This window comes from Pongo pygmaeus, chromosome 20 (genome assembly GCF_028885625.2).
Source record: "Pongo pygmaeus isolate AG05252 chromosome 20, NHGRI_mPonPyg2-v2.0_pri, whole genome shotgun sequence".
In the NCBI taxonomy this organism is placed as follows: domain Eukaryota; kingdom Metazoa; phylum Chordata; class Mammalia; order Primates; family Hominidae; genus Pongo; species Pongo pygmaeus.
In genome coordinates, this window is record NC_072393.2 from 51,568,924 (window position 1) to 51,596,360 (window position 27,437).

Genomic DNA, 27,437 nt, shown 5'->3' on the forward strand with positions numbered 1-27,437 from the left:
GGGATGGGGTGGGAAGACTACTAGGCCTTCCAGATCCCAGGCCTCCCTCTCTTCTCCAGCCCTCCAGCCCACCAACACCAAAGCCCTGATTTCCGCCATCTCTGTGCTCCCTCCACCCTCCACCCCAGAAAAATCATTGAGTGCATTTTTCCCCCTATTCCTCTCCTCCTTCTTCCTTTCTCTGAGAAGGGTTCCCGGGAAAGTCTTCTGGGAACCTCTGTGGAGGGAAAGAAGGGCCGGGGGCGGGTGGATGGTAGGAGGGTTGTGGGTGAATCTTCACACCTCAGGAATCTGTTTACACACCCGTAAGGAGGAAGAGGAGAGGAGACCTTCTCTGAAGGGTGAGGCCTTTTCAGAGCTGGGTGCTTCTTCCTGCTCTCCAGCCTGGTTATGGAACAGTGGCCATTCCTGGTGACCCCTGAGACCAGGGGAGGGAGGGCAGCCTTGGCCACCCTGGGGCGTGGGAACACAAGCAGAGATGGGGAGGGGAGAGGGAACCCAAGATGGCTCCAGCGCTGACTCACCAGCCATGGGACCTTGGACTGGTCGCCTGGCCTCTCTGGTGACTGCCCTAGACTAGGGCCTGGGATCCTTCCTGGAAGTTTTTTCTGCTCAGACCCCCTAGTCACCCTTTTCCTGGAATGAGTGAGGTACTCGTGTTTCATAATCCCTCTGGCCCCTGTGCTGCTTCCATTAAAGGATTCCTTTAAAATAAATCCAAGGCTGGGCACGGTGGCTCAAGCCTGTAATCCCAGCCCTTTGAGAGGCTGAGGTGGGAGGATCACTTGAGGCCAGGATTTCAAGACCAGCTGGCCATCATGGAGAAACCCTGTCTCTACTAAAAATATAAAAATTAGCCAGGCGTGGTGGTGCATGCCTGTAATCCCAGCCACTCAGGAAGCTGAGGCACAAGAGTTGCCTGATCCCAGGAAGCGGAGGTTGCAGTGAGCCGAGATCCTGACACTGTACTCCAGCTTGGGCGACAGAGCGAGATTCTGTCTCAAAATAAATAAATAAACAAACAAAAATAAAGCTCCAAAAGCTGATCACTGCTCCTTGTTAAATCCACAACCGCCACCCACCCAGCCCAACTGACAGCACCTCCCTCTTGGACTCCTACAGTCACCTCCTCACTGGGCTCCTGACTTCTATCCTTGTCTCCCATATTCCTTTTTTATTTTGAGACAGGGTCTCGCTCTGTCGCCCAGGCTGGAGTGCAGTGGTGCAATCACTGCTCATCGCAGCCTCCACCTCCTGGCTCAAGTGATCCTGTCTCAGCCTCCCGAGTAGCTGGGACTACAGACGCACACCACCATGCCCGGCTAATTTTTTAAATTTTTGTAGAAACTGGGTCTCCCTGTGTTGCCTAGGCTGGTCCCAAACTCCTGGCCTCAAGCAATCCTCCTGCCTCAGCCTCCCAAAGTGCTGGGATTATAGGCTTGAGCCACTGTGCCCAGCCAATCTTCCATATTCTACTCCCCACTGAACAGCCCGTGGGATGCTGTTAATACTTAAGCCAAATCACCTTCATCCACTACTGAGAACCCCCTCATAGCTCCCATTTATCTCAGATTAAAAGCCAGAGTCCTCACTAGGACTTACATGGCCCCACACGACCTGCTGTCCCCTCTCCTGTCTCATTTCCCCTTTCCTCTTGTCCTCTCCACCTCCTCTCCAGCCACACTGCCATACCTGCTATCTTTCAAAATTCAGACACTCTATGATTATTAGAGATGGAGTTTCGCTCTTGTCTCCCAGGCTGGAGTGCAGTGGCACAATCTCAGCTCACTGCAACCTCTGCCTCCCGGGTTCAAGCGATTCTCCTGCCTCAGCCTCCTGAGTAGCTGGGATTACAGGCACCCACCACCATGCTCAGCTACTTTTTTTTGTATTTTAGTAGAGATGGGGTTTCACCATGTTGGCTAGGCTGGTCTCGAACTCCTGACCTCAGGTGATCCACCCGCCTTGGCCTCCCAAAGTGCTGGGATTACAGGCGTGAGCCACCGCGCCCGGCCCAAAATTCAGACACTCTCTAACCCCAGAGCCCTTGCACCTGCAGTTCCCTCTGCCTGAAATGCTCTTCCCACAACAGCCACAGGTCTGAGTGCCACACATGCTTCAAGTCTTTGCTGGAAAGCCACCTCAGCAAGCCCTCCTCTGCCCTCCTCCAGATCAGACTCCAAGTCATCCTCTGTCCCCTCAACTGGCTTTACATAGAAAAATGTCCCCTTCACATTTAGCAATTCCAAACATTAAATATTTTTTATTTACTTGTGTATGGTGAGCCCTGTGAAGGCAAGGCCAGGCTGCCTCAGTCATTGCTGTATCCCCAGCCCCACCCAGCACAGTGCCCTACATAAACCTCTGTTGAATGAATGAATAAATACCCTTTCTTCTTGTCCCACACCTTCTTCCCAAACCTTCCCGCATCACTCTTCCAGGCAGTCTGCCCTGATTGCCCTTCACTTGAATTCTGACATTCTCCCTCTTCATCCTCAGTCTTGACTTGGAGATCGCTGTTTATCTAGAAACTTAGAATTGCGGTCTTATGTTCCCTTGCCTGTATGACCAGGGGCTTTGCAAACATAATGACTCTATATCCGCTGCATTTCTCCTTCCACGTTCCCCGAGTCACAGACTTTTATCCACTTGTTGGAAAAAAAAATCTAACCTTCTCTATTTGTCTTTATTTTCTGGAAACCAAATGTTTGACTTAATTTATCTGGCCAGACATGGCGGCTCACATCTCTAATCTGAGCACTTTGGGAGGCCAAGGCAGGAGGATCTCTTGAGCCCAGGAGTTCAAGATCAGCCTGGGAAACACAGTGAGACTCCGTCTCTACAAAAAGTACAAAAATTAGCCAGGCATGGTGGCGCACATTTGTGCTACTCAGGAGGCTGCTGTGGGAAGATCGCTGGAGCCCAGGAGGTGGAGGCTGCAGTGAGCCACAATTGCACTACTGCACTCCAGCCTGGGCTACACAGCGAGACTCTGTCTCCAAAAAAATATATTTGCTCATCTCCTCCTCCAGGAGGCCCTCCACAACCGCCAAACTGTGATGGGATCTGGAAGCACAAAGGTTGACCGGTGACACACCAACCTCACTCTTCCTAAGTTCTTGTATTCTTATGAATATTAACACAGCCCTTTTTCCATACAATTTGCATACACCAGACCAGGAGAGAAGGGACTGTGGGATGAGAGGGGAAAACTGGGGGTTCTGTGCCACTCGGGGTTCACTGTGCTGGCGGCAGCATCTTCAGCTGCACCTGGTCCCCCTGGGAGGGCGGAGTGGCCACCCAGCCGCCAGTCATGGCCTTGGCTGTGCTGTTCCTCTTGGAGGTGAGTGGGGTCTCCAGGGTGAGCGAGGCGTTGGCCATCTCCTGGGGCTTGTCGCTGGCCAGAAAGCGGAGCAGGTTGTGCAGGGCCTTGGCCACATCGCTGCGGGCGCCCTCGTTGACCAGGCAGTAGAGGATGGGGTCCGCCACACAGTTGAGGCTGGTGAAAGCCAGTGAGCTGTGATATGCAGAAAAGACGCGCTCCTCGAAGCCGCAGTCCCAGGGGCGGCCCAGGTAGATGGCGCTGCGGGACAGCAAGAGCACGTGATAGGGCGCAAAGCAGACCAGCACGATGGCGATGAGGCTGAGGGCCAGCCGCTTGATCTTGGCCTTCTCCTGGCGCTCGGTGGACACGCTGCCCCGCACGGCCCGCAGGATGCCACGGTACGACAGCAGCATGAGCGCCCACGGGAAGAGGAAGCCCACGAACACCCGATAGAGGTTCATCCAGGCCACCCAGCCTTCCATGGGGAACTTCTCAAAGCAGAAGGTGTGGTTGTAGCGGTCTCGGAAGAGCTCGTCATGGAACAGGGGCGCCGAGTTGGCGCCCAGCTCCGTGGCCCAGACCACGGAGCTCACGGCCACGGCGGTCTTGACGCGGCGCAGGCGGGCGAAGCGGAGTGGGTGGGCCACAGCCAGGTAGCGGTCCACCGAGATGCAGCACAGAAAAGCGATGCTGATGTAGATATTGGTGTAGAAGATGAACCCAAAGAGCTTGCAGGACCCGGGGCCGTGGATCCAGTTGTCGTGGTGCAGGAAGTAGTCCACCCACAGCGGCAGCGTGCAGATGTACAGCAGGTCTGCGATGCTGAGATTCATCAGGTAAACGCCCAGCTCGTTGCGCTGTTGCACCTGGCGGTAGGCCGCCCACAGAGCCAGGCAGTTGGTGGGCAGCCCCACGCCGATGACAAAGATGTAGAGGGATGGCGGAAAGAGGTGGTCCACGCGCGAGTCCACGTGGCAGCCCTCCCACGTGTGGTTGCCCATGGTGGGCACTTCGGCTTCTGGGGCACTTCCCCTGGCCCACGGGGGCTGTGGGGCCACAGGGAGCGGGAGGCCATGGGGCCCCCTGAGCCCCTTCCTTGGAGGCTCAGGGGAACATGGTGGGATGTGGTCTACAGGGAAGAGATGAGGTTGGGTAGGCTGGGCTGGGCTGGGAAGGGCAGAGCTTGAGAGGGAAAAGTTGGAGGAGGGATGGAATTATGACAGGAGGGAAGTCTGGAGGATGGTGAGATTAATAAAGAGGTTTTTCAAGGAGGTTATGTATGGAGTCAATCAGTGTGTCAACGAGGGAGTATGGGGGTGACACAAAAATTGGTCTCCGGGAGTGTTTATGGAGGAGACGAAAGTATCGCTGGGCAATGGTGAGAAGGAGATGGTTTGCAGGGCAGTTAGGAAGTATGTGTAGCCATATTGAAGTAATAATGGCGGGGGAATGTTCTAGAAGACACAGGAAATACATGAGAAAGTGTTGAGATAGGACACAGCACAGTTAGGGAGTGTTGGAAAGTTCAGGCAATGCGGGTGGGAGTGCTGGCATTTCCTAGGACTCCAGAAAGAAACAGAGATAAGTAAGGTCACCACTAAGGAGAAGGTTCTGGAAAAGGAGGTGTCTGGCACAGGGTGGACAAAGATGAAAGGCTCGGTCTGGGGATTGCAGGAAGGAGTCTTAGGAAACAGGAAGGAGGTGAGTAAGGTCTAGATCAGAGTTGAGTGAGTTTGGGGACGGAAGGGAAATTTCATTGGGGGCAGGGGAGGGACTCCAGACTGGTCCTGGTGGGGGCTGAGGGATTGGGATGAAGTCAGTTCACCGCTGACTGCAGTGCCTGTTGGGAGAGAGGACAGCAGTGAGGGAGTCATGGACACTCCAACCTTCTTCTCCCCACACTCCTCACCATAATTGCTGTGAACTGCAGAGACTGGACAGCCCAACAATCCCTACTTCAGCCCCAACCTAAGCAACCACTCTCTGAGAACACAGATTTCAGGTGTCAGGCATATTTTTCCCCTGACAGGTGTTAGAATAAAGACCCAACTCAGGCCGGGTGCAGTGACTCATGCCTGTAATCTCAACACTTTGGGACGCCGAGGTGGGAGGTTCGCTTGAGCCTAGGAGTTCAAGACCAGCCTGGGCAACGCAGTGAGAACCAGTCTCTACAAAAAATAAAAATAAAAATATTAGCCAGGTGTGGTGGTGCATACCTGTAGTCCCAGCTACTGGGGAGGCTGAGGTAGGAGGATCACTTGATTCCAGGGGATTCAGGCTGTAGTGAGCTATAATCGCACCACGGCACTCCAGCTTGGGTAACAGAGTGAGACCCTGTCTCACAAAAAAAAAAAAAAAAAAAAAAGGTTGGGTGCAGTGGCTCACATCTGTAATCCCAGAACTTTGGGAGGCCGAGGCAGGCAGATCACAAGGTCAGAAGTTCAAGACCAGCCTGGCCAACAAGGTGAAACCCCACATCTACTAAAAATACAAAAATTAGCTGGGTGTGGTGGCGCATGCCTGTAATCCCAGCTACTCAGGACGCTGAGGCAGGAGAATTGCTTGAAACCAAAAGGTGGAGGTTGCAGTGAGCCGAGATCGCACCACTGCACTCCAGCCTGGGCAAAAGAGTAAAACTCTGTCTCAAAAAAAGAAAAGGAAAGAAAGAAAGAGAAAAAGGGAAAAAAATGACCCAACTCAGATTTTAGCATTTTCCTGCAGAATCTCTGTAAAACTGGCACAAGTATCATATCGTGCTTCAGGAAATGCCAGACTAGTTTAACTCTATCATGTCACAGACAGAGAGAAGGGGCCCAGAGAGGCTGAGTCACCTTCCTAAGGATGCACAGCATGGCAGCAATAGGACCAGGGCTAGGGCCAGCCTCCCATTCCTTACCCAGGAATCCCATTCTTGTCAACAAGGATAATAACAGCAAACGTTAATTGAGCCCTACTACATAGCAGATCCCATTCCAGGCATTTTTATGCATATTATTTCTTTTTATTTATTTATTTTTTGAGACAGGGTCTTGCTCTTTTGTCCAGACTAGAATGCAGTAGCATGATCACAGCTCACGGCAGCCTCAATCTCCTGGGATCCCAGTGGTCCTCCTGCCTCAGCCTCCCAAGTAGCTGGGAACACAGGCATGCACCACCATGCCTGGCTAAAAAAAAAAATATATATATATATATATATATACATATATATATATATAAAATAGATGGAGGTCTTCCTGTGTTGCCCAGGCTGGTCTCTTGAACTCCTGAGCTCAAGAGATCCTTCCCTGTAATTGCAGCACTTTGGGAGGCCTAGGCAGGCGAATCATGAGGTCAAGAAATCAAAACCATCCTGGCCAAAATGATGAAACCCTGTCTCAACTAAAAATACAAAAATTAGCTGGGCATGGTGGCGCACACCTGCAGTCCCAGCTACTCAGGAGGCTGAGACCGGAGAATCGCTTGAACCTGGGAGGCGAAGGTTGCAGTGAGCTGAGATCACGCCATTACACTCCAGCCTGGGCAACAGAGCCAGACTCCGTCTCAAAAAAAAAAAAAAAAAAAAAAGAGATCCTCCCACCTTGGCCTCCCAAAATGCTAGGATTACAGGAGTGAGCCACCATGCCCAGCCGATTTATGGATATGACTTCATTGAAATTTTCAAGACTCCTATGAGGAAAGTAGTTGTTCTTTCTCTTTGACAAACTGAGGCACAGAGCTGTTCCGAGACCTGTCCAAGGTCCTGATGTCTGGAGTGCAGCCATCTCCACTCTCAGTCCTCATCTCCAGCCTGTGCTTCAGTTTCCACCCCAGAATAACTGGACAGGCCAGGCACAGTGGCTCATGCCTGTAATCCCAGCACTTTGGGAGGCCAAGGCGGGAGGATTGCCTGAGGTCAGGAGTTCGAGACCAGCCTGGCCAACATGGTGAAACCCTGTCTCTACTAAAAATACAAAAATTAGCTGGGCATGGTGGCACATACCTGTAATCCCAGCTACTCGGGATGCTGAGGCAAGAGGATTGCTTGAGCTCAGGAGGCAGAGGTTGCAGTGAGCTGAGATAGCACCACTGCACTCCAGCCTGGGAGACAAGAGAGGAACTCCATCTCAAAAAAAAAAAAAAAAAAAAGAAGAAGAAGGCCAGGCATGGTGGCTCACGCCTGTAATCCCAGCACTTTGGGAGGCCAAGGCGGGAGGATCACCTGAGGTCGGGAGTTCGAGACCAGCCTGACCAACATGGAGAAGCCCTGTCTCTACTAAAAATACAAAATAAGCTAGGTGTGGTGGCGCATGCCTGTAATCCTAGCTACTTGGGAGGCTGAGGTGGGAGAATGCTTGAACCCGGGAGGTGGAGGTTGCAGTGAGCTGAGATGGCGCCATTGCACTGCAGCCTGGGCAAAAAGAGCGAACTCCATCTCAAAAAAAAAAAAAAAAAAAAGAATAACTGGACAGAAAAGGGCCCTGGGCTGCCAGTGGGGACTGGGAACCAAAGCTGCAGAGGAGTAAGGGAAAGGGGAGAGCCAGGGGCTGCTGGGAACAGTCAAGGTCAAGATCAAGATCAGGGAGCATGGGGAAGCCCTGGGGTTAGCGCCAGCAGTCTCCTCCCTCAGGGACCACTCTCTTCACTGTCTCTGCCTTTTCCCCCCCAATTTTCCTGAGTGAGAACCTTGAGCCTGTCAGCCACTTTGTCCTGGGAAGATCTGCATACACAGGGCAAAGGATATTCATGGACCAAGTCCCTGACTGTCATCATCCTCGCAGAGAAGCGGAGCCAAGTCCAGAGTCACAGGCAGCTTCAGGAGCCATTCCATCCAGGGGTCTTTTGGTTTAGTTCTTTTGGATATGAAGCCTGGCTTTTTTTTTTTTTTTTTTTTTTTCCAACAAGATCTTAACCAGAAACCAATCTAAAACAGTGCAAAGGGTGAGCTGCTAGCTGCTGTGGTGAAACAAGGTGGGGGTGGAGAGGCCACCTCTGAAGAATCCCCAGGATGCACTTTTAAAACATTTTAAAAGTGGAGTTTAAGGCGGAGTCTATTGACAGATGAGGAAACCAAGCCCCAGAGAGGGGACGGAAGGAGGTCCATGGGAGCCTCCCAGATGCCAGAACATCTTTCCATGGGAAAGTCCTCTCGGCTCCACCTCCCCAGTGCTTCCTGAATCTGTGTGCATCTCTCTCAAACGCCTGCTACTGTCCACTCTGCGTCAGCGTCAGCGTCATCGCTCGCTGGGATCATTGCAGTAGCATCACCATTGCTTTTCTGGGCTGCTACTCTGGCTTCCTTCAAATCACTTCCCATATGGCAGCCAGAAAGATCTTTCCTTTCTTTTCTTTTCTTCTTATTCTTTTTTTTTTTTTTTTTTTGAGACAGAGAGTTTCACTCTTGTCACCGAGGCTGGAGTGCAATGTCCCAATCTTGGCTCACCACAACCTCTGCCTCCCGGGTTCAAGTGATTCTCCTGCCTCTTCCTCCGGAGTAGCTGGGATTACAGGCATGAGTCACCACGCTCAGCTAATTTTGTATTTTTAGTAGAGACAGAGTTTCTCCATGTTGGTCAGGCTGGTCTCGAACTCCCGACCTCAGGTGATCCACCCACCTTGGCCTTCCAAAGTGCTGGGATTACAGGCGTGAGCCACGGCACCCGGCCAAGATCTTTCTAACATGAAAATCAGCTCTTTCTTTTCTTCTTTTCTTTTCTTTTTTTCTTTTTTTTTTTTTTGAGACAAGGCCTCACTCTGTCGTGCAGTAGTGCAATCTTGACTCACTGCAGTCTTGACCTCATGGGCTCAAGCGATCCTCCCACCTCAGCCTCCTAAGTGGCTGGGACTACAGGTGTGTGCCACCACACCTGGCTAATTGTTCTATTTTTTGTGGAGATGGGGTTTCCCCATGTTGCCCAGGCCGGTCTCCAACTCCTGGGCTCAAAAGATCTTCCTGCCTTGGCCTCCTGAAGTGCTAGGATTACAGGCATGAGCCACCACACACAGCCTAGTTCTTGTAACTTCCCTGCTTGAAACCCTCCAATGGCTTCTGAATGGACTTGCGGTAAAATCCAGACTCCTCATCCGGAGTCACAAGGCTCTGTCTGACCTGCTGGGGCAGCCTAGCCAACCTCACTCACCTCTCCTTCCTGCCTCAGCAGGCTGAAGGCCAGTGACCTTCTTTCCAGCCTCAAACCTTTGCACACTTACCATACTCTCAGTCTGGAATGCTTTTTTTTTTTTGAGACAGAATCTTACTCTGTCGCCCAGGCTAGAGTGCAGTGGCACGATCTCGGCTCACTGAAACCTCTGCCACCTAGGTTCAAGTGTTTCTCCTGCCTTGGCCTCCTGAGTAGTTGGGATTACAGGTGTGTACCACCCTGCCCAGCTAATTTTTGTATTTTTAGTAGAGATGGGGTTTTACCATGTTGGCCAGGCTGGTCTCGAACCCCTGGCATCGAGTGATCCACCCACCTTGGCCTCTCAAAGTGCTGGGATTACAGATGTGAGCCACTGCTCTTCCTTCAGATAGTCTGAGTAGCTCCGTTCCCTCCTTCACTTCCTCGGGAGTCCCTCTCCATTCAGTCCCCGACTCTCCCCTGCCCCAGGACCCTCTCCTCACATCACCCTGTGTTTTGTTTGTGTCTGTCTGTCTAGAATAGGTTTTCCAGGAGGGCAGAGACTTTGTGTGCCTTGTTGACTGCTGTATCCCCAGCACCCAGGACAGGCCCAGCATACAGTAGGTGCTCAATAAATTACCAAGGTCATGGTCAGGGAGCACAGAGCCATTTGCCAATGGCAAAAACCATTCCAGAAGCTTTGCAGAGGCCAGAGGCATGGAGTAAAAACATATTCTCTGCCCATGAGGCTGCCCCACCCCACCCCAGGCTCAAACAAGGGCATGGGGAGGAGGGGGAAGGGAGGGAGAGGAGTCCGTTCCCAGGGGAAGAGGTGGTTGGGGGAGAGCTGGAAAGGGCAGGATCTATCCGCTTCTTAATTGACTTTGAAAGGTCAGGGCTGAGTCCTGCTCAGTAAGCCCTGCCCCCTGTGGGGTCCTCAGCGGCAGAGCTGCCTCCCCCACCCCAGACTCCTGGGCAGAAGCTGTGGGTCCTGTGGAGATGGGATGGGTGGGGGCGTACTACAGGCTGGAACAGTGTGATCCAGTCCCTCCCTTCCACTTGAAACCTCCCACCCAGACCAAGTCACTCAAAATAACCTCCCTCCCCTCTCCTCTGCCCTCTCTCTCTCCATCTCTCTGCCCCTAGTCTCTCCCTTCCTCCTGTGACATTTAAAGAATTAGGTCTTCAGGAGCCTCAGTTTCCCCTTCTGTAAAAGGGGGCACAGGCTTTATATTCATCACATCACAGACTGGAACGTCCTTGCTAGAATGTGATATCAGCTCCGTAACATGCAGTATTTGAACGATTATTATTATTCCACGGGGACTAGGGGGCTGAGACAAGAAATAAACCAGTTCTTCGTGGCAGGAGGCACCCACTGAGGGCTAGAAGTCCCCTTTGCCCCACTTTCTGTCGACTCCCAGGGCTCTGCTGACCTAACTCGGGTACCCGGGCAGGAGACACTTCCGGCAGCCAGAGGAGGAAATACACTTCCCATTGCTAATTTCCTCAAGGGGGAACCGGTCCAGTTCTCACCCCTCCTTCCTCCCACCCCTCCTCCCCAACCCACTGGCATCTTGCGGATGCTGGACATGGGGGGAGGGGTGCCCAGACAGCCCTCTCTTCTTCCCCACGTGAGATCTGCCCAATGTGAAAACCCCAAAAGTCAGCATGGAACGTCAGACTCTTAGAATGCCACAGTGCAGCCGATGTATGTGTGACAGCTGGGAGTGTGAGGCTATTTCTGACCCCTTCCTGGTACAGATGGGGAAACCGAGGCCCGCAGCAGCAAGGCAGTTGTCTAAGTCACTTGATGTCTCAAGACTGGGCAAACCTCCTGTCACTGTTAACTAAACATCTTCCCTTCACCTGAGGTTTTTCTCTTCACTCTCTGAACTTCTGTAATTTTTCTCAAGTCTTTCTGAGCGTCTCTGGCCCCTCTGAGAACCTACTAGAAGATACGACTTTCTCCCCACAAAGAAAGCAAGCGACCTTCCATCACCTGATCCCCATAACCCCGTTCCCCTTCCAGGACCCTCTCTGGTTGGGATCTAAGTTCTGCCCCTTAGGCTCTGTTGAGGGGGTGAACCCTCAAATCTCACAGTCCACAAGAAGCTCCCCCTGTCTGTCCCACAGGCCCCCACTTCTTGGGTCCCTGCTGGCCCCTTCCAGAGGGTCGGGGGGAAGAGAAATATACCCAAGGATGGAGCGATAGTGGGGGGACAGGAAAGACTAGGAAGACCTGGCCCCCCCAACTTTAGCAGCCTCGGCTGCCGCATCCTGCCAGCCACCCCAAAACCCAGCAAAGCTGAAAAACTTGGAGGATTTCGAGGACAAGAAGGAGAAGTGCTACAGCCCCCACATCCCCCAGCACCCCTGGGCTCACTCACCAGCCTTGTCCCCGATGCCACCAGGCTATCTCACCTCCCCCTTTTCCTCCTCTGTGGGCTCCTGCTCCCCCCTCCCCGCCCCGCCTTCTCCCTGAAGCCCCAGGGGATCAGCCAGCTCCGGTCTGCTCATTAGGGACGAAATGTGATCACCGGTCCTCGCTCCCCACCTGGTGCCCTGGCGGCCGGCGGAAACCAGGGGGCAATCGGGCTACCCTAACGGCCCCACTGCACCTCAGTATCCCTGTTTCAACCGAGAGGGTCTCTGTGCCCCCCACGCCCACACTGCCCACTAGGGATACCAGTCCTTAGACGGCCTCACTGACGTTCTAGGTCCCTATGGTTCTGCAGTCTTCAGGTTCTATCCTTAGTTCACTTCGCAGTTGAATGTTCTATTATAACATTCTAGAGCGTTACTCTTCTTTCATTCTATTTATTACATCGTGGCTTTGTAAGTACCTACCCTAAGTTTCCAATATTCTAGGAGTGTCACATTCCAAGATTCGAAAGTTCTATTGTTAGAACACGCTATGATTTTTTTTAAGCATTCTATGACTTTCATAATCTATTATTAAACCCTCAGTGATTTTTATCTTTCCCCAGCAAACAGGAATATGTATTTCCCTTTTCTCTTTTATAGAAATGGGAACATACACTAAATACGGTGAGCCCCACTTCCTTTTCTTTCCCCTCCTTCTCTCGCCTGCTTTTGAACATTCCAGCAGCCTGATTTCTAAGACTGTGCAGAATTCTAAGAAACTATGGCTTCATGGAGGGAAGAGAGGGGCGTGTTAGTCACCACCTCCACCTGGCCCCTAAATTCTCACCACCTGGGGGTGACATGCTATATCCAGGCTGCCTCTCTACCCTTTCGCTAGTGGGCCTAGCCTCAGCCCTCCCCGCTCACACCAGCTGAGTTATTATTTGTCTAGACACAAACCAAATTATAGGCCCTGTCCCCGAGGGAACGGTGGGCTCCAGGCGGAGGGTCAGGAGACTGAAGCTGGAGTTAATCCCGATTCCCCTCCACCTCCCTCCCTCTCTTCCCGAAACTCCACCCCTTCCACCCAAACCAACTCTTGCCCCTCTCCCTCCCCACTACCAAGGTTTTAGAAATATTTTCTCTCCTCTGCTTCTAAAACCCTCCCTTCTGGATTCCAGCCATTTCTACTCACCCTGGCATCTCTCCCTCCTCATTGAGAAGACCTCTTTCCCCAAATTAATCTGACTTAGTGGTAGCAGAAGAAGCCAGCTCTCTGGATTTGGGCTTCGGTTGAAAACTGGGGTCCCAACCCTCCAGCCTGGCACTGACTCACTGTGGGGACTTCTGCTTTTGGACCTCAGTTTCTCCATCTATAAAATGGGGGTGGGGGGAGTTGGCCTAGGTGGCTCCGCAAACCCTTTCCAGCTCTCAGCTGCCATCACTGAAACGTGCCAAGATTTCAACACTCCTCTTTTTGGATTGAAGGACTCCAGTAACCTCAGGACCTTTGATTGGAAAGATCTGGAATTCCCAGGCCTCCCCTCCGATCCTTCTTCCATCTGGGCCCTTCCATTCAAAGATGTTCACGTTCAAGGTACTTGATCATACGATTCCCAGGGTTCCAGGAGCCCCCATGGGTCTTTCATCCTCTTCAGCTGGGATTCCCCCAGAAAAGAAAACCTCCTCATCCTCACCCCAAACCTGAAGTCAAGTTCATCTACAAAGACAGAGCTGGGGGCGGATGCCCCCTTGGTGGGTTCAGGAGGAGGGGGGCTGATGGTGGGCTCTGGAAGGGGAACTGGGGGGTGTGGCCCCATCCTCTCCACTTCTGCGCCAAACAAATTCCCCAATGCATATCCAGCTCGAGTATGCACACACACACATCCCACAACCGATGCCTCACAGACATTCTAGAGCTATTCCTCAGCCTAGCTTGGGAGGAGGGGTTGTCCAGTTCCGGGGGGAGAGTGAGGTGGAAGCAGGAAAGAGTTAATGGTGACCCAGTCAAATCCTGGAAGAGAGGAAGTAGGGGAGGAAGTCCACCCCCCAGCCAGGAATTCCTGAAATTGGCGGGCGGGGTAGGTGTGACCTGAGGGGCAATGGGGTGGCTCCGTGAAGGGGGTGCTGGGTCATGGTGTCACTTAGAGTCCGCCTGCCCCAGGTCACAAGCCTCCTGCCCCCTACCCCACTCCCAGGCAGGTTCCCAGCCCAGAGGAAAGTTCCGGGATGCGGAGGATTTGGAAGGAGAGAAGACAGGGCTGAAGGTGCCAAAACAGTGTTATATGAGACGGAGAGACAGAGACAGGGCAATAGAGATGAAGAGACAGGAAGGGAGAGAGCAAAGAGATACACAGACACAGGGAGAGATGGAGATAGAGGCAGAGACATCCACAGAGGTCCCACAATAGATGGGGGAGAGGCAGAGGCAGGGGCAGAGGGAGGTGGGACCCAGAAACAGAGACAGAGACAGACAGACGGAGACAGAGAGGCAGAGATCAAGAAAAAGACAGAGACATCCAGAGACACAGAAGGAAAAACACGTCCAGAGGCAGAGGGACCACAGACACAGAGACATCAGGCGGGAGTTGGAGACAGACGCAGAGCCAGGGAGAGCAACAGAGGGGGCGGGCACCGAGACGGCGCGGGAGACTGAGGCAGCCCCCGAGGGGGCGGGGAGGAGCGGTCTCGCTACGAGCAGGGCAACCTAGTGAGACCCCGCAGCATCGCGGGCAGCCGGGGAGGGCCAGGCACTTACCTGCGCGCGGCGACTGGACGGGGCGGGCGGCGGCACCTCTCTCCGCTGCGTCCAGGTCCCCGGTCTTGACAACGGCGCGGGGACCCAGCGGATGCCCCCGCGGGGCAGAACAGCGGCTACTTCTCCCGGCCCCCGGGCCAGAGCCGCCAGCCGAGGCCCCGCCCCGGCCAGGCCCGCCCCCATTAACCCTACCTCTGCCGCTGCCCCTTAACCCCTTTCAGGCTTCACCCCATTCAACGACTCCAGCGACGGGTGAGGCTCATCTGCTGCTGGAACACCCCCCAATCCTTCCAAGTCCCCAGCTGGAAGGTCCCCTCTCTCCAACCACACACCACCAAATTTATCAGGCCCTCAGCTATGGGAAGAGGAGGACCCTGCTACTGACCTTCCCTGGGTTGAGCCATTTCCTCCCACAGAGACCCCAGGCCTCAGTCATTCATCTTCTGGTCATTAACCTTCTGCATCTTCCTCCCCAACAACGGAGAGAATAAAGGGTTCTGTTAGGTCCCCAACTCCAAATTCAGGGCCACCCCTAGAAGGAGCTCTGGGGTTGCACTTCCAGCCCGCCTCTTGGTCAGACCTTAGGCTAGTGACATCTCTGTGCCTCAGTTTCCTCTTTGAATCAAGGTGGTCACTCATGGTGCCTGCTTGCTTCCTTCTTTTCTTTGCTTTGCTTTGCTTTGCTTTGCTTTTTTCTTTCTTTTCTTTCCAGACGGAGTCATGCTCTGTTGCCCAGACTGGAGTGCAGTGGCACAATCTTGGCTCACTGCAATCTCCGCCTCCCAGGTTCAAACGATTCTCCTGCCTCAGCCTCCCGAGTAGCTGGGATTATAGGCATGCACCATCACGCTCGGCTAATTTTTGTATTTTTAATAGAGACAAGGTTTCGCCACGTTGGCCAGGCTGGTCTCAAACTCCTAAGCTCAAGCTATCTGCCCAGCTCGGCCTCCAAAAAGTGCTGGGATTACAGGCATGAGCCACCGTGCCCCACCTTTTTTTCTTTGTTTGAGACAGGGTTTCACTCTGTTGCCCAGTCTGGAGTTCAGTGGCACGATCATGGCTCCCTGCGGCCTCAACCTTCCAGGCTCAAGTGATCCGCCCACCTCAGCCTCCTGAGTTGCTGGGACTACAGGCGTGTGCCACCACACCTGACCAATTTAAACAAATTTTTTTTCTATAGACAGGGGTCTCACTATGTTGTCTAGGCTGGTCTCAAACTCCTGGGCTCAAGCCATCCTTCTGCTTTGGCCTCCCAAAGTGCTGGGATTATAAGCCTGAGCCACCGAGCCCAGCCATCATGGTCCTTTTCTCCTGGTGGTCTCATTTAATGGTGTCTCATTTAAAGTCTGTAAAATATGCCAACCAGACCCCAACACTCCTCGTCTTTCTCTGCCTCACTTTTCCCCTACCCTTTGGGGAAGGCGACATTCTCTGTTTCCCTTATTTTTTTCTAGTTGTCTGCCTTCCTACTAAGAAGAGTGTCATTTTTGTGTCTGGCTTGTTTACTGTTGCATGTCTGTTGCCTAGAAGACTGCTGGGCAGGTGATAGGTGTGAAACACATTGTTTTCCGGCCGAGCATGGTGGCTCACGCCTGTAATCCCAGCACTTTGGGAGGCTGAGGCAGGCAGATCATGAGGTCAGGAGATCGAGACCATCCTGACTAACAGTGAAACCCCATCTCTACTAAAATTACAAAAAAATTAGCTGGGTGTGATGGTGGGTGCCTGTAGTCCCAGCTAATCAGGAGGCTGAGGCAGGAGAATGGCATGAACCCGGGAGGCAGAGCTTGCAGTGAGCCAAGACCGCGCCACTGCACTCCAGCCTGGGTGACAGAGCAAGACTCCGTCTCAAAAAAAAAAAAAAAAACATTGTTTTCAGGGAGTGAACAAATGAATGATAAGTGCTCCTAAAACATTAGCTTATTTTTATTATTAACATCACATCTTTCATAAACTAATCATGAGAATTCATTATTGGTCAAGGGACTTCAGATAGACGTGGCATATAACACTAAAAAATGATAGCTGTAGGGTTTGATTTTTTTTTTTTTTTTTTTTTGAGACAGAGTCTTGCTGTGCCCAGGCTGGAGTGCAGGGACATGATCTCAGCTCAATGCAACCTCCTCCTGCTGGGTACAAACGATTCTCCTGTCTCAGCCTCTCGTAGCTGGGTATACAGGCATGCACCACCACACCCAGCTAATTTTTTTGTTTTTAGTAGAGACAGGGTTTCACCATGTTGGCCAGGCTGGTCTCAAACTCCTGACCTCAGGTGATCCGCCCGCCTCGGCCTCCCAAAGTGCTGGGATTACAGGCATGAGCCATGGCACCTGGCTTGTTTTTTGTTTTTTTGAGACAGAGTCTTGCTCTGTCCCAGGCTGGAGTGCCATTGTGCCATCTCAGTTCACTGCAACCTCCACCTCCCAGGTTCAAGTGATTATCCTGCCTCAGCCTCCCGAGTAGCTGGGACTACAGGTGCACGCCACCACACCCAGCTAATTTTTGTGTTTTTAGTAGAGAAGGTTTTCACCATGTTGGCCAGGCTGGTCTCGAACTCCTGACCTCAAGTGATCAGCCTGCCTAGGCCTCCCAAAGTGCTGGGATTATAGGCATGAGCCATCGTGCCCGGCTCTTTTGTGTGTATTTTTAAATTAAATTAAAATGTAGGCCAGGAATGGTAGTTCACGCCTGTAATCCCATCACTTTAGGAGGCCAAGGCAGGCTGATCACTTGAAGCCAGGAGTTTGAGATCAACCTGGGCAACATAGCAAGACTCTGTCTCTACGAAAAAAAATTTCTTTTAACTAGCCAGCTGGGTGGTGCGTGCCTGTGGTCCCAGCTACTGCGCATGCCAAGGTGGGAGGATCACCTGAACCCAGGAGGTGGCGGTTGCAGTGAGCCGAGATCGCACCACTGCACTACAGCCTGGGAAACAGAGGGGGAAAAAAAGGACAGCTGAGCTCTGTGGCTCATGCCTGTAATCCCAGCACTTTGGGAGGCTGAGGCAGGAGGATCACTTGAGCCCAGGAGTTTAAGAACAGCCTGGACAAAAAAGTGAGACCCCCATCTCTACAAAAAAAAAAATAAATAAAAATTAGCCGTGATTAAAAAATAAATGTAATTAAAAATTACATTTAATTAACAATTAGTCTCAAAAAATTTGATTAAAATGTTCAGATCTTAAGGGAACAATATAAGGAATCCTGAAAATTGGATACAACATGTAATTAAACACCCAAATCAAGACTCAGGATATCAGCCAGGTGCGGTGGCTCACACCTGTAATCCCAGCACTTTGGGAGGCTGAGGTGGGCACATCCCTTAAGGTGAGGAGTTCAAGACCAGACTGGCCAACATGGCGAAATCCTGTCTCTACCAAAAATACAAAAATTAGTTGTGTGTGGTGGTGGATGTCTGTAATCCCAGCTACTCGGAAGGCTGAGGCAGGAGAATTGCTTGAACCCAGGAGGTGGAGGTTGCAGTGAGCCGAGATTGCGCCATTGTACTCTAGCCTGGGCGACAGAGCAAGACTCCGTCTCAAAAAATAAATAAATAGTGCAGGTGCAGTGGATCATGCCTATAATCCCACCACTTTGGGAGGCCAAGGCAGGCGGATCACCTGAGGTCAAGAGTTCAAGACTAGCCTGACCAACATGAAGAAACCCTGTCTCTACTAAAAATACAAAATTAGCCGGACGTGGTGACACATGCCTGTAAACACAGCTCCTCGGGAGGCTGAGGCAGAAGAATCACTTGAACCCGGGAGATGGAGGTTGCAGTGAGCCAAGATCGCGCCATTGCACTCCAGCCTGGGCAACAAGAGCAAAACTCCGTCTCAAAAATAAATAAATAAATAAAACAAACAAAAACAGATAGCTATTCTTATAATCTTGTGTGGCTTTGGACAGGTGACTTTACCTCTGTGAACCACATTACCCACTTCCTCTCAGGGATTTTTCTTTTAAGAGATGGGGTCTCACTCTTTTGTCCAGGCTGGAGTGCAGTGGCTCCATCATAACTCACTGCAGCCTCTACCTCTGGGGCTCAAGCGATCCTCCCGCCTCAGCCTCCCGAAGCACTGAGATTTCCAGAGCCACCAAACCCAGCCAAAGTGAGCAGGTTAACAAAGACCCAAGAGACCAACAACACTCATAGGAATAAATGTTGTTGTTGTTGTTGTTGTTGTTTTTGAGACAGAGTCTTGCTCTATTGGCTCACTGCAAGCTCCGCCTCCCGGGTTCACGCCATTCTCCTGCCTCAGCCTCCGGAGTAGCTGGGACTACAGGCGCCCGCCACCGCGCCCAGCTAATTTTTTGTATTTTTTAGTAGAGACGGGGTTTCACCGTGGTCTCAATCTCCTCACCTCGTAATCCACTCTCCTCGGCTTCCCAAAGTGCTGGGATTACAGGCGTGAGCCACCACGCCCAGCCAGGAATAAATGTTTTTTTCCTTCAGGCCGGGCACGGTGGCTCGCGCCTGTAATTCCAGCACTTTGGGAGGCCAAGGCAGGTGGATTGCTTGAGGCCAGGAGTTCAAGACCAGCCTGGCCAACATGGCAAAACCCCATCTCTACTAAAAATACAAAAATTAGCTGGGCATGGTAGCACACGCCTGTAGTCCTAGCTACTCGAGAGGCTAAGACATGAGAATCGCTTGAGCCTGGCAGACAGAGGTTGCAGTGAGCTGGGATTGTGCCACTGCACTCCAGCCTGGGCAACAGAGTGAGACTGACTCAAAAACTAATAATAATAAAAAGATAAATTCTGAATGCTCATTGGTGGGCTTAGGGTCCCCTTCTCTCTCTGGCTCATCCTAAATTTATGCTGAGACTTGATCAGGGTCCTGGAGGGAAGCAAGTGGCCACTCTGAGTTTAACTGGGAGCATTTATGGGCAGTTTCTAGAGGGATGGGCAGAGTGGAGAAAGCCACAAAGGATGGGGCGGCACCAGGGGACAAGCCGAAGTGGGCACAAAGCCATTGCCAGCCTAGGGCAGAAGGGACAGGGAGGGAGTCTGTTACTCGTCTCCAGGGACAGCTCGAGTTCCCAGAGGAGCTGCGGTTCAGAGGAGGGGAACCACAGCCACTGTGAGTGCGGGATGCAGGGAGGGGCCCAGGAAGCAAATACCCTGACCTCTGTCCACCGACCCGGCGGATAGAATTTGCACACGGCAGTCTCCCAGGGCCCGGAGCTGGGGAAGGAAGGCTGAGAGTGACCCTGGGGGCGCGGAGGAGGGTCACGTGGAGAATCACCAGCACTTTTCCAGCAGAACTTTCTTGGCGCATTTTTCCATGCAGGTCCAAGACTGGCCACGAGGGGTCGAAAGAGCACCCGGATGCCCGATGAAAGGGCCGCTTCCGCAGCGCTGGCCACTTTCCCAGAACCCGGCCAATGGGGAAGGGACAAAAGGTGGGGAGTGAGGGGAGGAGGAGAGGAGACTTTGACCCAAGAGCGGCAGAAAACTGTCTTCTAGACCTAAGGGTGATAGGATAGGCCTAGTGCAAACTCCATCCACAGGGTGGGTGGAGAGAAGTCAGGGTACACTCACTTCCTGGAGCCCTTTCTGCTTCCCTTAGTCCCACAGTGGCCGTGGCCCCCTCCTCTGAACCACAGCTCCTCTGGGAACTCTGCCTGTCCCTGGAGACGGGTAACAAATTCCCTCCCTGTCCCTTCTGCCCTAAGGGTGGTGATGGCTTGGGTCTCACTGGTCTCCTATCTCCAGCATAGGTCTGGTCACTGCTGGCTGATTAGGAGTTCGCCAGTGGACAAGTTCAGAAAGGGAGCGTTCAAATGGCTGGCGCGTAAGACAATGTGACTGTGGAGGGTGCTGGCCTTTAAAAAAGTGAAGGATCAGCCCCGGTGTGGTGGTTCATGCCTGTATTCCCAGCACTCTGGGAGGCTGAGGCAGGCAGATCACCTGAGGTCAGGAGTTCGAGACCAACCTGGCCAACATGGTGAAAACTCTTTATTGAAAAATACAGGCTGGGCGCAGTGGCTCGCGCTTGTAATCCCAACGCTTTGGGGGGCTGAGGCAGGCGGATGACGAGGTCAGGAGACTGAGACCATCTTAGCTAACACAGTGAAACCCCGTCTAAAAATACCAAAAAAAATTAGCCGGGCATGGTGGCAGGTGCCTATAGCCTGAGCTACTCGGGAGGCTGAGGCAGGAGAATGGCATGAACCCGGGAGGCAGACCTTTCAGTGAGCCGAGATCGCACCAGTGCACTCCAGCCTGGGCGACAGAGCGAGACTCCGTCTAAAAAAAAAAAAGAAAAAAGAAAAAAATACAAAAAGTAGCCAGGTGTTGTGGCATGCACCTGTATTCCCAGCTACTCAGGAGGCTGAGGCAGGAGAATCGCTTAAACCCGGGAGGCAGAGGTGGCAGTGAACCAAGATCATGGCACTGCATCCAGCCTGGGCAACAGAGTGAGACACCATCTCAAATAAAAAATAAAAAAAATTATTTTATTTTTTTTGAGACAGAGTCTCACTATGTCACCCAGACTGGAGTGCAGTGGCGCAATCTCGGCTCACTGCAACCTCTGCCTCCCAGGTTCAAGCAATTCTCCTGCCTCAGCCTCCTGAGTAGCTGGGATTACAGGTGCCCGCCACCACACCCGGATAATTTTTTTTGTATTTTTTAGTAGAGACAGGGTTTCACCGTGTTGGCCAGGCTGGTCTTGAACTCCTAACTTCAGGTGATCAACCTGCATCGGCTTCCCAGAGTGCTAGGATTACAGATGTGAGCCACCGCACCCAGCCAGAAAGTTTTATTTTAATCCAAGTTAGAGCAAGATGGTTTCTACTGCTTGCATCCAATGAAGACCTAAGTAACAACGGTCCCTCATCATAAGCACCGTAACACACTGATCTGGTTTGGCTGGGTCCCCACCCAAATCTCATCTTGAATTCCCAGGTGTTGTGGGAGGGAACTGGTGGAAGGTAATTAAATCATGGGGCAGGTCTTTCCCATGCTGTTCTTGAGATAGTGAATGAGTCTCACAAGATCTGATGGTTTTAAAAAGTGGTGTTTCTCTGCACAAGCTCTCTTGTCTGCCGCCATGTGAGATGTGCCTTTCATCATCCACCATGATTGTGAGGCCTCCCCAGCCACATAGAACTATAAGTCCAATAGACCTCTTTTTTTTTTTTTTGTAAATTGCCCAGTCTCAGGTATGTCTTTATTAGCAGCATGAAAACGGGCTAATACACTAATACACACACACATCCATACACATACACAAGTGTGTAGGCACATACCATACAAATACACAGACCCTGACACACCTTAGTGTACGTGTCTTTATTTCTGGATGATATAAAAGAAAAAACTTAAAAAACACCCCAAACCAAACACCAGTGGATCCCCAAAGTGATGTGACTCCCTCTTCCCACCCGGATAAATAGAGACTTCTGTTGGTCAGTCTACCCTCCCGCCCCCATAACCCCCTCTGCTATAGACATACTCTGGGTATATATTACTCTACTCGGCAATAGACATCTCCCGAAAATAGAATTCCTGCCCTGACACCTGAATCTTCCCTGGACGCATCAGACCACCCGCCACTGTAGCACACTGGTGTCCTTGCCCCCTGTGGTCAGGGCCATGCTGTCATCCCACAAGAAGGCCACATTTGTCACATGGCTGCTGTGTCCACCGTACTTGTGGCTGAGGGCCTGTTATAAGGAAAGAAGTAAGTGAAGAAAGGTCAGTGGGGACAATGCCACCCCATAATGGTCCTCTTGTCTTGACCCGGTTCTTCTCTCCTCTTCTTCTTCTTTTTTTTTTTTTTAAATCACTTAGGTTAGAATGAAGTCACTTAGGCATGAGCACAGCTTCAATGTAGCCTCGACCTCCTGGACTGAAGGGATCCTTCCACCTCAGTCTCCCAAGTAGCTGGGATCACAGATATGCACCACCACACCTGGCTAATTTTTTTTACTTTTATAGCGATGAGGTGTCCCAGTGTTACCAGGGCTAATAAGCCCTTTGTTTAAGAACCAACAGAGGCCAGGCGTGGTGGCTCATGCCTGTAATCCCAGCACTTTGGGAGGCTGAGGCAGGCGGATCACAAGGTCAGGAGATCAAGACCATCCTGGCCAACATGGCGAAACCCCGTTCTCTACTAAAAATATAAAAATTAGCTGGGCGTGGTGGTGCACACCTGTAATCCGAGCTACTTCGGAGGCTGAGGCAGGAGAATCACTTGAACCAAGATTGTGCCACTGTACTCCAGCCTGGCGACAGAGTGAGACTCTGTCTCAAACAAACAAGAACCAACAGAACAGCTGGGCATGGTGGCTCACGCCTGTAATCCCAGCACTTTGGGAGGCCGAGGTGGGGGTGGATCACTAGAGGTCAGGAATTCAAGACCAGCCTGGCCAACGTGGTGAAACCCTGTCTCTACTAAAAATACAAAATTAGGCCTGGGGTGGTGGCTAACGCTTATAATCCCAGCACTTTGGGAGGCCAAGGTGGGGAGATCACTTGAGGTCAGGAGTTCAAGACCAGCCTGGCCAACATGGTGAAACCCTGTCTCTACTAAAAATACAAAAAAATTAGCCAGGCGTGGTGGCACACGCCTGTAATCCCAGCTACTTGGGAGGCTGAGGTATGAGAATCACTTGAACCCAGGCAGCGGAGGTTGCAGTGAGCCGAGATCGTGCCACTGCACTCCAGCCCGGGTGACAGAGGGAGACTCTGTCAAAAAAACAAAAACAAACAAACAAAAAACCCAGCATGGCAACTGAATTGGTTTATTCAGCAAGTTAATGGCATAAATAGAAGAAATAGCATGCACGTGGGGAAGGCTATTCTACATGCTGAGATTTGAGACATAAGCAAATGTAGTTTGGACCCTGGTTCAAACAAACCAACCGTAGAAGGCCAGTCTGGGGCACATCAGGGAAATATGAATATGTACTGACTATGAGATCATATTTAGGAATTAATGTTTTGTTTTTGCCTTCCTAGGGATGAGGCATGTAAGAAATTAATGTTGCTGGGCGCGGTGGCTCACACCTATAATCCCAGCACTTTGGGAGGCCAAGGCAGGCAGATTGCCCAAGGTTGGGGATTCAAGACCAGCCTGACCAATATGGAGAAACCCTGTCTCTATTTAAAAAATACAAAATTAGCCGGGCATGGTGGTGCATGCCTGTAATCCCAGCTACTCAGGAGGCTGAGGCAGGAGAATCGCTTGAACCCAGGAGGCGGAGGTTGCAGTGAGCCAAGATCGCACCATTGCACTCCAGCCTGGGCAACAAGAGCGAAACTCTGTCTCGAAAAAAAAAAAAAAAAAAAAAAGAAGAAGAAATTAATGTTAGTGAGTAGGAGTGGTCAGAGGCTTGTGGATATGTAAGAATTCTTCTTTTTCTTCTTCTTCTTCTTCTTCTTCTTCTTCTTATTTTGAGACAGAGTCTCGCTCTTTTGCCCAGGCTGGAGTGCAGTGGTGCAATCTCAACTCACTGCAACCTCCACCTCCCAAGTTCAAGTGATCCTCCTGCCTCAGCCTCCTGAGTAGCTGGGATCACAGGTGCCCACCACAACCCATGACTAATTTTTTTGCATTTTTAGTAAAGACGGGGTTTCACCATGTTGGCCAGGCTAGTCTCGAACTGTTGACCTCAGGTGATCCGCCTGCCTCGGCCTCCCAAAGTGCTGGGATTACAGGCATGAGCCACCGGGCCTGGCCAGAATTATCCTTATTTTTTTAGGCATGAATGCTCAATTTAGAGGGCTGAAAGATAACCTATGCGTTTTCGTGTGTGTGGTTTTTTTTTGTTTGTTTGTTTTTGTTTTTGTTTTATGACGGAGCCTTGCTGTCGCTCAGGCTGGAGTAAAGTGGCACGATCTTGGCTCACTACAGCCTCTGCCTCCCGGGTTCAGGCAATTCTCTCACCTCACCTTCCCCAGTAGCTGGGATTACAGGTGTGCACCACCAGGCTTGGCTAATTTTTCTATTTTTGTTTTTTTTTTTTTTTTTTTGAGACAAAGTCTCACTCTGTCGCTCAGTGCAGTGTCGCTCAGTGGAGTGCAGTAGCATGATCTTGGCTCACTGCAACCTCCACTTCTCGGGTTCAAGTGATTCTCCTGCCTCAGCCTCCTGCGTAGCTGGGATTACAGGCACCTGCCACTACACCTGGCTAACTTTTGTATTTTTAGTAGAGACAGGGTTTCACCATGTTGTTCAGGCTGGTCTCAAACTCCTGACCTCACGTGATCCATCACCTTGGCCTCCCAAAATGCTGGGATTACAGGCATGAGCCACCGCACCCGGCCACACATGCAGTTTCTTAAAACTACAGACCAGGACAGGTGCTGTGGCTCACGCCTTGTAATCCCAGCACTTTGGGAAACTAAGGTGGGGAGGATTGCTCAAGTCCAGGAGATCAAGACCAGCCTGGGCAACAGAGACCCTATCTCTATCAAAAATACAAAAATTGGCCAGGTATGGTGGTGCACGCCTGTAGTCCCAGCTACTCAGAAGGTTGAGGTGGGCGGACCGCTTGAGTCCAGGAGGTCAAGGCTGCAGTGAGCCGAGATTGTGCCATGCCACTGCACTCCAGCCTGGGCAACAGAGTGAGACCCTGTCTCAAAAATAAAAAATAAAAAAAGACGAGAAAGGAGAAAGAAGAAACAAATGAAATAAATATACCAAATCTGGTAATAGTTGAACATGGGTAACAGGTACAGGATGGGTCACTGTGCTAGTCTTTCTGCTTTTATGCATGAAAATTTCCTAGGAAAATGCTGAAATAATCCCTCTTCTGTTAGAACCAGAGAATGGTAAAATTAACGTCCAGCTTTTTTTTGTTTTTGTCTTTGTTTTGAGACAAAGTCTTGCTCTGTCGCCCAGGCTGGAGTACAGTGGTGCAATCATGGCTCACTGCAGCCTCAACCTCCTGGGCTCAAGCAATCCTCCCACCTCAGACTTCCTTGTAGTTGGGACTACAGGCATGCACTACCATGCCCAGCTAATTTTGTGTGTTTTTTGTAGAGATGGGGATCTCACTTTGTTGCCCAGGCTGGTCTTGAACTCCTGGCCTCAAGCAATCCTCCTGCCTCAGCTTTGCAAAGTGTTGTGATTACAGGTGTGAGCCACTGGACCTGGCCTTGGTCTCCCTTAAAAACTCGTAAGATCTGGTTGTATATCCTGTGCCCAGGTACATAGTAGGTGCTCAATAAATATTTACTGAGTTAACAAGGATAAAAGAACCAAAGAGCTCAGAATTGCAGTTGCTCAGAACTTCAGAGAACCAGGTCTTCACCATGACACACTGAAATTCATCCACCTTTGGGTTAAGAAAGGCCCTTGGGATCAAGACTACTGTCCTCCTTGTACAGATGGGGAAACTGAGGCTCAGAGAAGGGGTGGGGTTGGACCAGAGCTGCCTGAATCTTGTCCCCACCCCTGCTTGCTACCCCTGTCCACCCCCATCTCCTCAAGGGACTCACTCGAGGCTGACAGCAGGGGTAGCTAAACAGGTGAACTTTGCCAAAGTCATCAGCTGAAGCCAGCAACTTCCCATCATGGGAGCGGGCCACAGCGTTGATATCAGTGCCGTCCGCCCCCTCAGACCAGATCCCTGTGGGCAAGATGGAGAGAAGTGGTAAGATGTCAGCTGGAGCCAGGGACCGCCAAGAGGAGCAGATTGCCACTCCAGCCACCTTAATTTGTTCCGACCTAGCCTGTATCTATCTGAGGATATGAGTCAGAATGACCTTCTTAAAATGTGAATCCGAGCCTGCCCCTGCTCTGCTCAAAACCCTTCCATGGCTCCCTGGTGATCTTAGAAGAAAGCCTGTGGTTCTAAGGCTCAGCGGGCCCCATGCACTGCTCCAGCCTCACCCCTCATCAGTGCTCCTGTTAAACTCTGTAATGATTTGGCCACCCTGCCTCCCTGCATTTCTCCAAATGCCAAGTTCTGTGTCACACCTGGGCTTTTGTATGTACTATTCCCTTTGCCAAGAGACTGCTTTCCTTCTTCACTGCCCTGGAAAGTAACTCCTCATCCTCCAGGTCCTAGCTCAGATGTCTCTTCCTCCAGGAAGCCCTCCCTGATTCCCTCCAAGAGTAGGCCAGATGCCCCGCCCTGGGTTTCCCTGTCCCAGACCTGCTCACTCTGGGTCATCACTGTCTGGGGACAAGTCTGCCTCCCCCACTGGACTGAGAGCCCCAGGAGAGCAGGGCCCTCAGTCATGGTCACTGCCAAGCCCACGGCGGGCACAGAACTGCTCAGGGAGTATGCGTTTGCTTCATTCGTGCCTGAATGAATGGGTGGCTAGGGCACCGGCAGTGTGGATCTCTCCTGGCCAGTTACCACGCCCATTTGGTTTCATTTATTACAGCTCTAATGAGTCATCTCACCCTACCCTTTCCTCTTACACAAATACAGCCCACATGCAGTAAAGCAGTGAGCTTCCCACACTGGAGGTAAGCAGTAAGACTCTGGAAACCACCAGTGGGGATGTCTCTCAGAACTCCTGTCCTCAGTGAGACCCCTCTCATTCCAGAACTCACCAAACACCCCAAACCCCAGGACACAAGTAGCTGTGGCCCATTCCATGTTCCTCACAGCATCCGCACTGGTGATCTGCTTACAGGTAGCCGGGTCCCCTGGGGCAGAAAATGGGAGGACACATTCAGAGTTGGAAGAACTACCCAGTAAACCCATCCCTTTCTTAGACAATCGGAGCTGAGGTCCAAGACAGAGGAGGCTAAGGTCCCAGGACTCATTCTACCTGTCAGGACTGGCTGAGAAGGCATCACATGCTGGGTCTTCACAGCCCACAGCGTAAGCGGGAGCATCTGCTTTGAAACCCGCATCTGGCTGGGCGTGGTGGCTCACGTCTGTAATCCCAGGAGGCAGCATGAGCCACAGCATCCGGCT

At 51.7% G+C, this 27,437-nt stretch overlaps 2 protein-coding genes across 12 annotated transcripts in view; both read right to left on the reverse strand.

Moving 5' to 3' along the window:
- Positions 1-2,235: 2,235 nt before the first annotated feature.
- On the reverse strand, positions 2,236-14,663 carry GPR4 (G protein-coupled receptor 4). Of its 5 annotated transcripts, none has more exons than XM_054463708.2 (2): positions 14,546-14,663; positions 2,236-5,165 (listed from the first exon to the last, which is right to left on the reverse strand). In XM_054463708.2, exon 2 carries the CDS (start codon positions 4,324-4,326, stop codon positions 3,238-3,240), a length of 1,089 nt encoding a protein of 362 aa, XP_054319683.1. In that variant the 5' UTR covers positions 4,327-5,165; positions 14,546-14,663; the 3' UTR covers positions 2,236-3,237. The 5 variants fall into 5 exon arrangements, with proteins under 5 accessions (XP_054319683.1, XP_054319681.1, XP_054319682.1 ...); XM_054463706.2 differs by lacking the exon at positions 14,546-14,663 and adding an exon at positions 12,110-12,238 and having other exon boundaries at positions 2,247-5,165; XM_054463707.2 differs by lacking the exon at positions 14,546-14,663 and adding an exon at positions 12,134-12,201 and having other exon boundaries at positions 2,247-5,165.
- Positions 14,664-21,831: 7,168 nt separating this feature from the next.
- Positions 21,832-27,437, reverse strand: part of EML2 (EMAP like 2) — a 38,111-nt gene continuing 32,505 nt past the window's right edge. For all 7 annotated transcript variants that reach the window (XM_054463710.2, XM_054463709.2, XM_063658160.1 and 4 more), the window contains 3 exons: positions 27,068-27,163; positions 26,002-26,132; positions 21,832-22,220 (listed from right to left, as the gene is read on the reverse strand). In XM_054463710.2, the coding sequence (XP_054319685.2) occupies positions 22,095-22,220; positions 26,002-26,132; positions 27,068-27,163 (353 nt within the window). In that variant the 3' untranslated portion in view covers positions 21,832-22,094. The remainder of the gene's footprint in view (positions 22,221-26,001; positions 26,133-27,067; positions 27,164-27,437) is intronic.

Excerpts from the sequence above, each read along its gene's own strand:
- GPR4 (XM_054463708.2), bottom strand. The coding sequence starts at position 4,326 with ATGGGCAACCACACGTGGGAGGGCTGCCACGTGGACTCGCGCGTGGAC.